The sequence below is a fragment of the Hyperoodon ampullatus genome, assembly GCF_949752795.1.
Source record: "Hyperoodon ampullatus genome assembly, chromosome: 12".
NCBI lineage: Eukaryota > Metazoa > Chordata > Mammalia > Artiodactyla > Ziphiidae > Hyperoodon > Hyperoodon ampullatus.
In genome coordinates this window covers 68427846-68443549 of record NC_136925.1, presented here as the reverse complement: position 1 = coordinate 68443549, position 15704 = coordinate 68427846, and the positions used below count along the sequence as shown (strand labels likewise).

Genomic DNA, 15704 nt, shown 5'->3' with positions numbered 1-15704 from the left:
GAAACAGAATGAGACACCATTCTGTTTATTTAAGGTATATCTTGCTTATATGTGAAATATACTATAAGTGGGACTCATAATGAGCATTTAAAAATATTCCATCAAATTCTTAGCATTATCATTGGTATTGAGGGCAAGAATTATAGTAACGATAATTAAAAATCTGAGCTCTTATTACCTATTTTAATCCAATAGTTCTTATCCCCCCAAGCAATTGTGCCTTTTCCCAGAGTTACTAAATAGGCACAAAATTGACTTGTTTTGAATTTCAGTAACTTTGGATTTTTCTTTAATGACAAGAAATACTGAAGGCAAGCAAAGCTAGATTATTAGACTGAATGATTTAGACATTGATATCATTTAAAATATGGATATCACTTTAATAAGACTCTATCTCATTTTCTTATGAGTGCCACATTGAAGCAACACAATTACTTTAAAAGGTTAGGCTAATCAAATAGATATGAATTAGGACAACAGAAAACAAGACAGATGTTTTGCCTTCTGTTCATTTCAATTTTGTAAGTAAAAGACCTGGTTAGATAAAAACCTTCCTAACTTGCAAAAAAATAAATAATTGTTCATATCATATTTTTATATATACACAGTAACAAACACATTTATACAAGTTTGAAGGAGAAAGTAGAAGCTGTTTTAAGTAATCTCCATTTAACCAACTCACTAGATTAACGGATGCTCTCCGTTTTCTTGGAAAAGCATACTGATTGACGCCCAGGCAAGCTGCAGGCTTTCAGTTAGTAGGCTTCTGTCTGGCACATGCTTCACCTTGATTTTCACTTGCTGTAATATATGTTTACCAAGGTTAGTTGAGTTTGTTACTGTTATGGGTTGAATAGTGTTCCCCAATAATTCACATCTACCCAAAAACTCAGAATATGATCTTGGAAGTAGTGTCTCTGCAGATGCAATTAAAGTAAATACTGAGGTAAGATCATACTGGATGCGGGGGTCACAAACATGTAAAAGATAACCATATGGAGACAGAAGCAGAGACTATGCTGCTACAAGCCAAGGAATTCTTGGGGCCACCAGAAGCTGGAAGAGTCAAGGAAGAGTCGACTGGAGGGATTCTTCCTTAGAGTCTTCAGAGGGAGCATGGCCCTGCTGACACCTTAATTTTGGATTTCTAAGCACCAGAATGGTGAGAGAATAAATTTCTATTGTTTAAGCCACACAGTTAGTGGTAATTTGTTATGGCAGTTCTAGGAAACTAACATAGTTACCAAACTGATTATGCCAGCAGAACTTTTTATCATGTTGCATAAGTGGATGAAATGAGTGTGAACAGTTATAGTTTCTGTGAAAACCAAGTTGAATACTTTGGAAAAACTAGATAAACGTATGTTGCCTTTTTTTCCCCTCCAATTTAAATGTACTGGTTAATTAACTGTGGGTAAAACAGTTGTAAAAGGACTTCCCTGGTGGCACAGTTGTTAAGAATCCACCTGCCAATGCAGGGAACACAGGTTTGATTCCTGGTCTGGGAAGATCCCACATGCCATGGAGCAACTAAGCCCGTGCGCCACAACTACTGAGCCTGCGCTCTAGAGCCCACAAGTCACAACTACTGAAGCCCGCGCGCCTAGAGCCCATGCTCTGCAACAAGAAAAGCCACTGCAATGAGAAGTCCGCGCACTGCAACGAAGAGTAGTCCCCGCTCGCCACAACTAGAGAAAGCCCACGTGCAGCAACAAAGACCCAACGCAGCCAAAAAAAAAAAAAAAGTTGTAAAAGACTGAGGGAAATATAGTAAAAATCTACAAGAATTCTGTACCCCTGGTTTACAACTATATAATCTAATACATGTGATCTGTATAAGAAAGACAATTAGAGAACCCTTAGAAGCAGGCCTACACTGAAAAGGTAGAAAAGACATGGGTCCTACATTCAATAACTGGCAAATAAAGATTATTTATATTTTAAGTTAAAATATCTAAGAATACATGTGTTATTTTTTTAATGATACCCTGCTTTAAATGACTTTTTGGATTAACCAAACAACTAAGGGTCCCAGATAAAAGGGCTCCTACTGTACAATTAGAAGACAAATTTATAATGTCTAAGTCCAATTAGCTTCAAATACTTGTGGTTTTTACCTTGTCATCTCTACAACTGCTACAACTCTACAGAGGTAGATGATTCCAGGGGATAATTTTCAGATGATCAGCTTTCTATCCTTAACAAGGTCGCACCTGTTCATTCTCAAAATTTCCTTGGATGAAATCCTGGGTTAATATTGCTGGAAGAGATGCATGCCCTATTACACACACATTCACTAATTTTCCAAAATACAGTTTTTCCACCACCCTATTAGAAATAACATCATTATATTCTGTCAGATTTTGAAAAGAAGCATTTGCTCTCCTCTCCACTTTTACATCTGTTTTTTCTGTTTTTTTGTTTTTTAAAAAAATATTCTAGGCATAGATTCCATAGTGGTTGGCTTCAGGCCTAACCTGGCCTTAGAAGAGACTTCACAATTCATTTTCTACCTTCTACTCTTTAGCTATATGTTATATGTTAGAGAAACATAAAACAACATAAAATGATGCTACTGAAAATATTCTTATGCTACTGAAAATATATCTAATATAATGACGATCATGGTTCATTTATTTCTGCTCTAATTACCCATATAAAGAACTATAGATTTACTAGAACAATGAATTATTTCTTTTCAGAAGGAAATGCTATTTATTTTTTCTAAACAAATAAGTTAAAAGAAAGCAACAATTACCAGTTAAAATGAAACTTGAAAACTAGTGTAATCTCCAAAAATAACAGCAAAAATGCTATGGGACAAATAAATTAATAGCTGTAAAGTATTAACTCAATAAAACCATATTTTACTAAAATATTTTATTGCAATAAGATTCACTGTGTTCAAAATCAATACAAAGTTATTAAAATTATTTACAAACGAATGAAACTATGTACAGTAGTTAATAATAGCTGTGAGTAAACGGCATCAACACAATTTTTGCCCCTAAATCAATATGTAGTTTCCTAAGGATTGTTAACAACAGTAAAGAAAAAAATTGCTGATCATAGTTGTTCCCTATTATTTTCTGGCCGTGCCACGTGGCATGCAAAATCTTAGTTCCCCTGACCAGGGATCAGGGATCGAACCCGTTCCCCCTGCAGGAGAAGCGGGGAGTTTTAACCACTGGACTGCCAGGGAAGTCCCAATCACAGTTGCTAAATTAACTGATTTCTATAAAAAACGAAGTCCTCAATCAGGTATATTTAAGACAAATAATTTATCCCTTTGAATACTAACTGGAGAAAAGTCTGATTCACTCCTGTATACTGCAGTCCAGAGAACTTTATGATTAAATAGCATATTTTCCAGACTTCACACCTACTTCCCAAACAGACTTTACCTCAGTATTAATGTCAAAGTATACTGAATTTCCTATTATATAAAAAAAGTATCTATATTAATCAGTTTGGAACTAATATCCATGATGTAACAAATTATTAACAATTCTGACATTTGCCCTGTGTACACTCAGATATGCCCACAAAAACCAGTCTGTTGATGACTTTAAAAAAATATATTAAGATGCCAAATAAATCTATTTTATTATGAAATGAAGACTTTGATTATGAATATATTTTTATTAGACATTTCAGTACCAAATCATTACCCTCTATATAGTTGATTTATTCAGTGTATTTTTTAAAGCAAATGAATTCCACTGTAGTTCTTCCTGAAGGAAAAAATCATTTCTCCAGTTGCTGAGGAGTACTAAAGGCCTCATACACATTAGCAGCAAAGTCTTTCACTTGCTCCATCATTAACAGATCCTAGCAAAGATGACAATAAAACATTGCAGTTTATAAAAAGAACAGATAATTAGAATTCATTTCTGCAATCAAGCAACAAAGTTAGCTCTAAGTTTTGTGGCATTAAGGCCAAAAAGAAAACCATTTAATGAAAGTAGTTTTTCTTATAATAAATTCCTGGAGATGTTTATTGTTTAAGTTCTTACATGAGGGATAGTGGATATGATAAGTATTCAAGGGTGGCTTTGAGAAGAAGACCCAAAATAGTCTTCAAATGGATTTCTGTGTCTGTCAAGTGCTAGAAGAGCATCTGTTGAATAAATGATTACAACACTAACTATACAAGTCTAAAGGTACTTTTGCTGGAAGCTGACATGACATGATTGAGGTATATTACTTTCTAACATAGAATATATGTAGTATATCATATATTATATATACACACATAATCACACATATACACCTGAGAACAGGGGTTCTTAAGGGATCTGTGAATGTAGATAAGGAAAAAATTACATCTTTATTTTCATTAACCTTCAACTAAAATCTAGCATTTCCTTCAGTTATGAATGTAAGCAACAAACTGATAGTATTAGCAGAACCTCTGAATTTGCCTTTAGTAGAAATCAGACATTTTTACATCATATGATAGACAGTTGTGGAAGTTACATGAAGTGCCATTACATCTTGTTATTTAATGCATGAACAAAGAAGCAATATTGCTATATCGTAAATTTGATTTTAAAAAGTATTTTAAAACTGTATGCAATTAGTTTTCTTTAAAACCTATGTATTTTACAATATGCATTTATGGGCATTATTCTGAGGAGGTGTCCATAGGCTTCTCCAGATAGTGAAAGGATCTATGACACTAGAAACCCTTAAGTGCCCTGTGAGCAGCAGAGAAACAAGAAGTGAACCTGTCCTTTGTGTTCTCTCCTAAGCATCAGAAAACCCAAGTGAGCTTAGGTAAGTCTTGATCTCACAAATTCAAGGTTAAATTCTCTGAATACCACATGGCATTTTAACTCACAGAAATCATAGTTAAAAAAATTGGTGGAAGTCTTGTCAATTAATGGTCTAGTTTATAAACTTAATCTACATCCAGTCACACTAAGAAAATTTACTAAGCATTAGTATCAATGATGTTTTTACTAGGTTGAAACCTTTTGTCTTCATTCTCAATTATACAGACTTTAATTAATGTAGTACATAAATTACTTAAGCACCAAAGCTGGTGTTGTATTATGCTTAGCTGTATTTCCCACTTGTCAAGATGAACAGCTTACTGACGAAGCCAGAGACTTCATGAAAATGGAGAAAGATAAAGTTAAGGTTTAAATGCCAGAAGTTATAACTTTTTTTCTCACACTAATATACATGTAAAAATTAAAAAAAATAAACAGAAAACTTAAAACCAAGTTTTTAATTAAGATTTTTTGAGCTTAAATTAAGCTTAAAGTTCAGTGAAATGAGATCAGCCTTATTCATTCTTTCTTCTGAAATATGAATGGCTAATTCTCATGGGTGAGAGGATGACACAGAAGACTGAAGACAACAGTGAGGAAAAGTAGCATGTGAAGGACAAGCTAATGACACTATACAGAGAAAGGAAGAATTACAACCCATAGTCTCAGGACTCCTCATGTCCTCAAGTAGAAATCCACAGAGGTAAATGATACTGAGAAGGTACCATCTTTACACTTAGGCCTAGGGTCTCTTCTCACTGCACATTATGGCAGTGGTTTGGAACTGAGGTGTATTGCGAGTAACTTATTACTTGTTATACAGTTTCCAAGTTTGCAAGTGACTCGGAAAAAAACCTATGGATTCAAAGTTGTCCTTTTAATAAAATCAGTCTTACTCAATGTATTCTAAAATGCATTCCTAAGAAAGGAGATGGAGTTATAGGTAGTCTAATGAAAAATTTAAATAACCTACTGAGTATGCGGTTTTTAATGAGCAGATTATTGGTGCACTACTAACTGTTGTATTTATTAGCTATGAAAATGCTGTACTTTCCCACAAAAATTTTAAATTTTTCCTCAAAATGTGAGGAACTAGCTCACTGATTTGCCTCAAGGCTCAACTTTTCTACTAGCACAGCTTAATGCAAAACAGTAACACTGTAAATTCAACTGACCACTAGAATGTATTTGGACTAAAATGTAGTCTGTCTAACATGTGTTGGACTATAACATGGAGAAAGGTATTCCCAACCTCATAAAAGTGCCATGATACATTATTACTCTCATGGGTCATTCTACCATAGTCTACATGTGGTTTCAAGTTTTTGGTTTCTTTGAACAAATATCATAGAAGAGAAATGTAATTTTATGTTGGACAAATAGGACCACAACAAGAGTACAATCTGTTTTTTAATAATACCCCCAAGCTTTCCTCTTACCTGAACAAAATGACTAGGTGTTTCACTGCAAACTGAATGGATCTGTCCATTTATTATTGGAATTATCTTAGCTAAAGGTAGGCTGACACTGGAAAGACTGAAAAATCATCACAGTAATCATTATTTTCTGAAATTATCTTATAGGAACTTAATATTTTAATTATAAAAGTAATAGTCATTAAAAAGTACTTATAGAAATGTATTAATAAGAAAATAAAAACCACATATAATTCTACCACCTAGAAATAACAACTATGATGTCAACTGACATCACAGTTAATTTCTTCCAGTAATTTTTTATATATACATATCTATACTTTTTGTGTTTTTAACACACAACTATAATCTCCCAAGCAACACTTGTTTTGCATTTTTATTCGCAGGTTATAATCATTTTTCCATCTCATTAAAAGTTCTTCCAAAGTTTTTGTCTGTTATTTAATAATTATATAGTAATCCATCCTCTAGCTGTGACAATTTATATCATCAGCTCCCTACAGTTGGGCATTTAAGTTTTTGCCTAATATTCCTTAATATAAATAATTTTTGTATTTACAGTAAATTACTGGGTCGAAGGGTATGAATGCTTTTAAGCTTTAAAATGTATATTGCCAAATGCTCTCTGCTTCTCTAACAGTTTATGAGGATACCTGCTCTATCATGCCTTCTTTCTACATCAAGCATTATCTTTTTCTTTAACCTTCATATGTCTGATAGCTGAAAACGGCATCTCACAGTTTTGGTCTGTATTTCTTTTAATTACTAGCAATGTCAAATGTTTTTTTCCTCTACTTCAGTGAACTGTACTGTCATCTAGTCAGCTGAGTAAGTAGGAAACCTGGGATCATCGGTACTTCCTTCTCCTGCCTATATCCAGCCTCTCCACAATCCTCAATATTTCTTAAGTGTGTCTACTTCTCCCCATTGCCAAACCTATCCACACTAAGCATTATCTCTTCTCTAGACTACAGCAATGACCTTCTAACCTGTAAATGCTCAATAAACATTTCCTGGATGAATGAATGAATGAATGTTATGTGTGACTATATATATAATGACTGTTAAATAATGAAACTACTTTTTTTTTTTTTTTTTTTTTGGTGGTACGCGGGCCTCTCACTGTTGTGGCCTCTCCCGTTGCGGAGCACAGGCTCCGGATGTGCAGGCTCAGCGGCCATGGCTCACGGGCCCAGCTGCTCCGCGGCATGTGGGATCTTCCTGGACCGGGGCACGAACCCATAACCCCTGCATTGGCAGGCGGACTCTCAACCACTGTGCCACCAGGGAAGCCCCTGAAACTACTTTTTGTGTGTGGGTTAAAGACTTGGTTTATTACATAAAATATCACACTTCATACATTTAAACCTCGGACTACACTAAAATTTTCCTTTTAAATATCATGAAAATGCTGAAGCTATGGTATCTAACTAGAATGCTGTGCTAAGATTTGAGGGAATGCTTAAAATGAAAAAAGTGGAGATTTATGCATTCCTGAAGAGATCAGTCATTATTCTCCTTCACAGTACCTTTGCAGCATTTTTCTTTTTTTTTTGAATTTTTAAATTTAATTTATTTTTTATACAGCAGGTTCTTAACAGTTATCCATTTTATACATAGTAGTGTATACATGTCAATCCCAATCACCCAATTCATCTCACCATCCCACCCCAACCCCCGCCACTTCTCCCCCTTGGTACCTTTGCAAGCATTTTTCAACACCTGTCATGATTTTTGTTTGATGTGTCTCTTTATATGTTAGTGAATTTGTCTTCCACAGAAATTGAAGACAGCACTACCACACAAGGTCCATGTGGTTTCATGCCTACCTCACTCACTGTATTATCCTAGCACTTTGTAAAGGGCCTGGTGCAGTGTGTGCTCAAAACATACTTGTTGACGCGATTAATAAAAGTTTCATTCATCCATTGTTATGTCCCACTCCCAATGTCTACTTTCCCAATTCCACCTTCACAAAGCAATCAAAGTGATCCTACAATGTAAATCCCATCCTGTCACTCTCCTGCCACTTTTCTAGTGGCTCTCCAGCATTCTCAAGCTGACAATCATAACCTGTATGTGCTGAATTCTCCAACTTCATCTCACACCATTCTTTTCCTACTTCCATCCTTTCAGCTACCACACTGGTCTTCCAGGTTCTCAAAGTGTACTGTGGTCCTCCTGTCTTCAAAGTCTTTGCGCTATGCCTTCTGCTCTGAATGTCAACTGCCTCACTCTATTCACGATCTCATCTTTTTGTCTTTGTTCAAATTATTTCCTTGCAAACTCTGCTTGACTTTCCATGTTTGTTCAAATACTTCTATTATATGCTCAACATTCTTTTCCTATATAACACTTATCATAGTTTATGCAATTATGTTTACTGTCTGTTTCTCCTACTAGATTGTAAGATCCATGAGGACAGAGACTTAGTAAAGTACTTGATAAATAGCAGATGTTCAATAAACAGATTTTAGATGAATGGACAAATTGGTCATTTCTACATGCTCTTTTGTGAATTATATTTGTGTCTCTGACCATCTCTTTCTTTGGGTTTCCTTCCTTAACTGATGTGTATATAATGCTATTAACCTCTTTATATGATGCATATAATTTGCAAATACTTCCCCTAACATATCATTTGCATTTAATATTGATTATAAAGTTAAAACTTGCTTGATCTTTAACTTTTAAATTTTACGGCCAAACATTATTTTATTCATATAAAGTTCTTTACTTTCATTCTTAGAAAAACTTTCTCCATCTTGAGATCAGCTAAATATTCACCTGTTTTCTATCACTTCATTTATGTTTTGATTGTTTAAACCCCCTGGTTTTTGCTTTTGTTTTTGTTTTTGGCTATGAGTATGGTACAGAAGGGCTCTAACTTTATTTTACAATTAGTCATTTTACAATGACTGTCTTACCGTTATTTACTAAATAATACATCTCTTCCTCACTTTTATCATATGCTATATCTTGTATATTTTAGAGCCTGTTTCTGGATTTTATATCCTATTTCACTGATTCATCTATTCCTAGTAACATATTATTTGAATAACTGTACCTTATAATACATGTTCTATAGGGAAAGTATTCATTGCTGTACTTTTTCAATAATTTCTTGAGTATTCTCAGCCCTTTATTCCTCCTTTAGTACTATCAATTTTTCAGGTTCAAAAATAACAAAGCAACCACTCTCTAATACTCAGTGGGTTTTGATGGTACTTTGACCACATTTATAGATTGATTTTGGGAAGCTAACTTTACAATTTTTAGTTGATTCTCTTGGATTTCTAAGTATAAAATCATGTCACTTTCATATAACAATAACTTTTATCTCTCCCTTTCTGAAACTAATGTCATTTTCTGAAGATAAGAATTTAACTTAGAAAATCAAGAGTCAACTAACAGTTTATTATATAGTAATAAACATTCAGTAAGTGTCTCTTCGCAAAATAAATATATAAAAATCACGGGCATTCCTGAATTTGGTTCTCAAAATTGTCTTTTCCTAGTCTTACTGCACTGGTTAAAATAATAAAATGATGTTGAATAAATATGTCAATAGTGACCATCTTTATACTGTTTTTAATTTAATGGAAATAATTCTAGTGTGTTGCCATTAAGTATAACATTTGCCTTTTTTTTTTTTTTTTTTTTTTGCGGTACGCGGGCCTCTCACTGTTGTGGCCTCTCCCGTTGTGGAGCACAGGCTCCGACGCGCAGGCTCAGCGGCCATGGCTCATGGGCCTAGCTGCTCCGCGGCATGTGGGATCTTCCCGGACCGGGGAATGAACCCGTGTCCCTTGCATCGGCAGGTGGACTCTCAACCACTGCCCCACCAGGGAAGCCCAACATTTGCTTTTGATTTCAAATATTTTATTATATAAAAAGGATTTTTTATTTCTAGAAGAGGTTTTATCAGTAATAAAAGTTATGTTTTATTGAATGCTTTTTCAGCAACACTGAAGATGATGCTTGTTTTTTGTCCTATTAACTTATTAATGTTATGAATTAGTGTAATAACTTCCTTAATGTTTAAACTTCCTTGCATTCTTAAAATAAACCCTAATTAGTCACAGTCTTGGAGAATAACTAGAAATTCCAGGCTCTGATGTGAGACAAATGTGAGTGAACATCTGGCTTTACTACTCGCTAGCTGCTTGACCTCAAATTATTTAATTTTTCTCTGTCTTAGTTTCCTCACCTGTGGCAAGAGGAAGATACTAGTACTTACTTCCTAGGGTTATTTTAAGAATTCAATGAGATAATGTTCTGAAAAATACCTATCATACTTGTATGTAGAAAAAGAAAACAGAAGTACTGGTCACTATTATTATTGCTATATATTTCTGGATTTCATTTGTTTATATTTTATTTAGGATTCTTATATCTATATTCATACTTTAAGTCTGTATAGTTTTTCTTTTACATCCCATGTTTATCCATCATATTTTCTATTGGGTTGTTTCTTGTGATAGGAAAACTTTTAATATTATATATATATATATGTTTATATATACACATATATTATATGCACATGTTGTATATATAGTATATACATAAATATATACATATGTAATATATACAAATATATACATATATATGTAAAATTTAATGTTTTATTCGTTTACATCATTTTTCTGTTGATTCTCTTGAGGGTTCTGGATTATTAATTGTAGTACACGTAATTAGTGATATTTTGTCTCTTTGCCAATAGTTAAGTATAAACACTGAGTACTACAGGAGTGATAATGAGTACTACAGGAGTTCAGAAAAGACTATCAATGGCTGATGTAATTGTAACATAATTTTTATAATTCTTTAGTGTACAAGATCAAGTATTTGTTTATATTATAACAACTATTACAATTCTTATAACTACTCAGGAAATAACTAATACTTCTGCTAGGTAGAGATTATAGTGAAATTTTGTTGACTGGAGCACCTTGATTTAGGGAGTATTTTATAGAGGCTGAAATTTTTTTTTTTTGATAATTTAAAGAACTGCTAAAAAGATTTTAGGATGATATTTAAATTGCTTCAGAAAATAAATTTTATGATGCTAGGCATTCCAAATCCTCAATGTTAACTGCAAATTATTCCTTTTTGTATAATAAAGATGGGTCCCAGAGACCTGGGCAAATAAAATAATCTTGCCCTGTGTATTTGAGAATTAAATTGGACATTGCACATACATACTGCATATCAGTTACTGTTACCCCTAATTTTAACAGATGAGTTTATAGTCAGTTAACATTGATTTAGTACCTATTATTTTCTGAATTTAACTTAAAAAACTGCAAAAGAGTGTAAATCCTAAGAGGAGATTCAAGGTGCTCATGCTGAGATGATAAGAGTATAATAAAACCATAAGATACCTTTTGGCAGTGTGAATCCGTGACTTAGTAATAGTTAAGATTAAAATCACTACCAACTGCACTAACTAAACATTCCTAATTCTACAATAAGGGCTGTAGAACTAGGAGATAATTCATCAAGTGGGAATTTAGAACAAGAATGCTTGGCTGAATTATACAGGCTAATTATGGCTTACAGTACTGGAATAATGTAAGAGAAAACATTAAAACTTAAATAACGTTTTCAGTTTTGTATTCTAAAGAGTTAAATCTAAAAAGCCCCAATAATTGAAATTTGCCCTATAGAAAAATAGTTTCACAACTTATAAGTACTTTATACAGTGGCAAAATTTTTGGAAGAAATGAAAGTTTTAATATTGAATACTGAAAGATCTCCTCTTAATGAAGGAGTCATTGGTTGAACAGAGTTTAATTTGTTGAAAAAACAAACATTCAAATTTATCCTCTAAGATATTTTTGTTACCTGGAACAAAAAATAAACACATCCAAAAGCACTATTTTATTAGAACATTCTTTAGACCGATAACATTCTTTTATGTCTTCTTACCTATTCATGGAGTTACTGTGTTGCAGGTCCTGTTCAGTAGGTCGAAAGAACTCAGCCATATTGTCTAGCAGTCTACTAAATCCTCGGTTTAGACAGGTATTCAAAACTGTACTAAAATCTGGACTACACAAAATAAGAGGATAAGTTACTTTTCAGATTTTCAATTGAAAAGGACACAAATTCAATAACCATGTGGTTACCTTTGACAGCCACCAACATTTCTAGTCACAATTTAGTTTTTAGACTAAAACACTAAAAATATATCAAGGAGTCAATCTTAAAAGTTAAGCATAAAAAGTGAGCTTATTATTTAGCACAACACAATGAGAATATTCATGCATTTTGCTAGATTTTCTTACATTAGGCGGCACTTTATAAGTGTATTTTTTTTTTTTTTTTTTTTTTTTTTTTTTTGTGGTATGCGGGCCTCTCACTGTTGCGGCCTCTCCCGTTGCGGAGCACAGGCTCCGGATGCGCAGGCTCAGCAGCCATGGCTCACGGGCCCAGCCGCTCCGCGGCATATGGGATCCTCCCAGACCGGGGCACGAACCCGTATCCCCTGCATCGGCAGGCGGACTCTCAACCACTGCGCCACCAGGGAGGCCCTATAAGTGTATTTTTATAAATATCAATAAATAGTATTACTTGTCTTGAGGAAACACTTGAAGAGGAATCCTCTTATAGTCACAGGCTATTGGTTTGCCTTATATACGCTATCATATCATCCCAGTGAGACAGAATATTTTATTAACACGTACAACAGATGAGGAACTGGATACTTGAGGGATGAAGAAATCTGTCCAAAGGTTATGTAATTAGTAAATATGGGAGCCAGAATTTGAACCCAGGCCTTTTTGATCTTAAAGTTCAAGCTCTTTTTGTTACTTCATGTCAGTACCTCACAAAAACTCTTTGATATAAAGAATAATATATGTATGCTATGAGGGTTAGAAACTGCCTAGTTGAACAGATTAGGTCTATCTTCGACATGGAGAAATCTCAATTCAACTCATGAGAGTGGAGGGCTAGGGCTATAAGTTTGGGAATTACTAACATACAGACAGTAAATTAATGGGAGTATATAAAATTGCTTGGGGCAGCTGAGGATGAAATAAGAACAAATACCTGGGAAACACTAATATTTAAAGGAAAGGCAGGCATAGAGGAACCTAAGAAGAAATGATCTGAGAACTGGGAGAAAAATTAGATTTTTCATTGAAGCCATAAGAGAAAGGAATTTCAAGAAAGCCTTGATCAACAGTGTCAGTTATTAGAGAAAGGCCAAGTAAGATGAACATTACATGTTGACTGGATTTGGCAAAAGATCACTGATGACCTTTTTCTAGAGCTTCATGGAGTGGTTTGAATAAGAAAAAAGTGGAGATCGCTACTGTAGAAAGTCAAGGGACTAGAACTTGATGAATTCAGATAGTAGAGTCAGTAGCTGAGTTAACCTAAAAATTTGCTGATTTTCTTCAAAATTATGAAAAAATATTATAAACAAAGGATATAATTTGCTCAGAAAACAGAACTAGAAAAAAACTAGAAAAATTGATCTTAAATTATCTTTAATTGAAAAGAAACTTTGATATTTTAATCACTTAAGATAAAGTGGATGGAACTGGTATTACCACTAAGATTTTACAATGGTAGAACTACCTCAGTAAGTGTAAGTGGCTCAACCAAGGCTGACCAGATAATAAACAGGACAGCCAACCCAGAATTTAGGTCCTCTCATCTTCTAATGCATAATCTGATGATTTTTCCATTTCTAACACTCTGGCTCTCTTCTGGGTAATTTAAAATAGTAATACTCAGTTTAGGAAGGATGTGAAATTTTTATCACTCAAAGATTTAGGAACATTATAGACTATCCTGAAAGGGTTAGGGGAAGTAGTTCTCAAAATTGAGTATAGGTGTGTGTGCATACACATTAGCGTGTGTGTGCATACACATTAGCTTGTGTGTACATGTGTCTACACCTGAGGCCTAGCTGGAGCTGGCTAGCTTTGGCTGCCAACAGCATCTTTTCCCAACTCTCCAAGTCAGCACTGAGTGACATCAAGTTGGTAGTCAGCACTGCTGTGGCTACAATTTGTTTCTGGTCTTTTTTCTTTACAGGGCTGGTTGCTAACCATTTACCACTACACACTGAGCATATGAGAATCACCCTTGAAAGCTTTCCTCAAAATATAAATGCTAACTATCTTCCAGTTCCTTGACTAGTATATCAGAGTCTCTAGTCTAGGAAAGTAGGTGGGGGCAAGGCATGGGTATCCTAAAAAAAATCTTTGCTTCCCTCCCCACCCTAATAAGAGGGCCATTAGTTTAGGCAGGAAATCCTACTTAAGGCAGGGGAATAGATTTAAAATTTAATTTTAACAAAATATTATGTTGAACGTTGTTCAAGAAAAACTATAAAATGGTCATAAGTACATTCAAAAAAGAAACACATGCTTTCTGTTACATGCAGTATACATACCTTTCCAACATGTCTCTAGTTTCATTGAGTAGTTTAATAGTGGTAACATCTCTAGGAGAAAGCCCACAGGCCTGTGAAATTAAAAGGCCACACTTCAGGGTTTCAAATATTAGCACAGGGTTATGATGAAACAAATCATATTAATAAACTCAGGAGTTCAGGAAGCCTAAAAGTCTATGCTCTATCAACAATCAAAAAATGTTAAACTCAAAAAACTATAAAGGTTCATGTGCACAGGTAAGTAGTATTTAAAACATGAGTCACAGTAAGATCTTTGTTTATCTGACCCCTCTTGGACACATTTCTAGAATATACTTACAAAGAAAAAAATAGTCTTTGAGGTTCAGAGGACAGGGATTTTTTTTCTTTGATTGTTAAGACATTTTATCAGGATATGTATGTGTCTTTTCTCATCAGTCTAGTTTAGTCTAAGGCTCTGTGTGTCCTTTCAATCTGAAGTTGCAGGTTTAAATTTAATTCAGGTAAGATTTGGTCTATCATCCCTCTCTTCATCTGTTCTTTTGAATCATTTTCTTTTTTAATTCCACTGTTGAATTTTAAAATTTGGAAATTGCTTTATCATTCCAGAAAGCTTTTTAAATACTATTATTGCATCTCCTTGAGATTCTAATTTGTAAGTAAGTTTTCTCCTGTTTCTTTCATTAATTCTGTCAGGTCTGTTCTGCTCGTTCAATTTAGCCTCCATCCTGCAGTTCACAGGGTTTCCTCAGATGGTTTGCAATTTTTTTTGGCCTATTCATGAATGCAGGGTCTCTCAGTACCCACAAAGATCTATCTCTGGGGTTTCTGGGGAAGGGGGAAACCGGCAGGCAATGAAAAACATGGCAGTCTTTGCTCTAACAGGGCCTTTACGCTGAGGTATGGCATAGGGGACTCTCTGGTCTAAGACTTCTCCAATTGTTAAGTGAGAGATATTCTTCTCTCAACCGCAAAGAATAGATGCAATCCACTTAGGTATAAAATTTTTTAAAAATGAGGTCTATAACCTGTAATCTTTGGCATTTTTATTATTCTTAACCAATGAATAACTTAAATCACAACTGGCTGGGACACACC

The 15704-nt window shown here is 34.3% G+C and overlaps 1 protein-coding gene across 1 annotated transcript in view; it reads right to left on the bottom strand.

Annotated features, from left to right (window-relative positions):
* Nucleotides 1–3747: 3747 nt before the first annotated feature.
* PEX3 (peroxisomal biogenesis factor 3) overlaps nucleotides 3748–15704 on the bottom strand; it is a gene marked incomplete at both ends in the record, with an annotated part of 34773 nt that continues 22816 nt past the window's right edge. Inside the window, 4 exons of the mRNA XM_079716387.1 lie at nucleotides 3748–3831; nucleotides 6218–6314; nucleotides 12146–12268; nucleotides 14628–14698. Coding sequence (XP_079572513.1) covers nucleotides 3748–3831; nucleotides 6218–6314; nucleotides 12146–12268; nucleotides 14628–14698 — 375 coding nt within the window. The remainder of the gene's footprint in view (nucleotides 3832–6217; nucleotides 6315–12145; nucleotides 12269–14627; nucleotides 14699–15704) is intronic.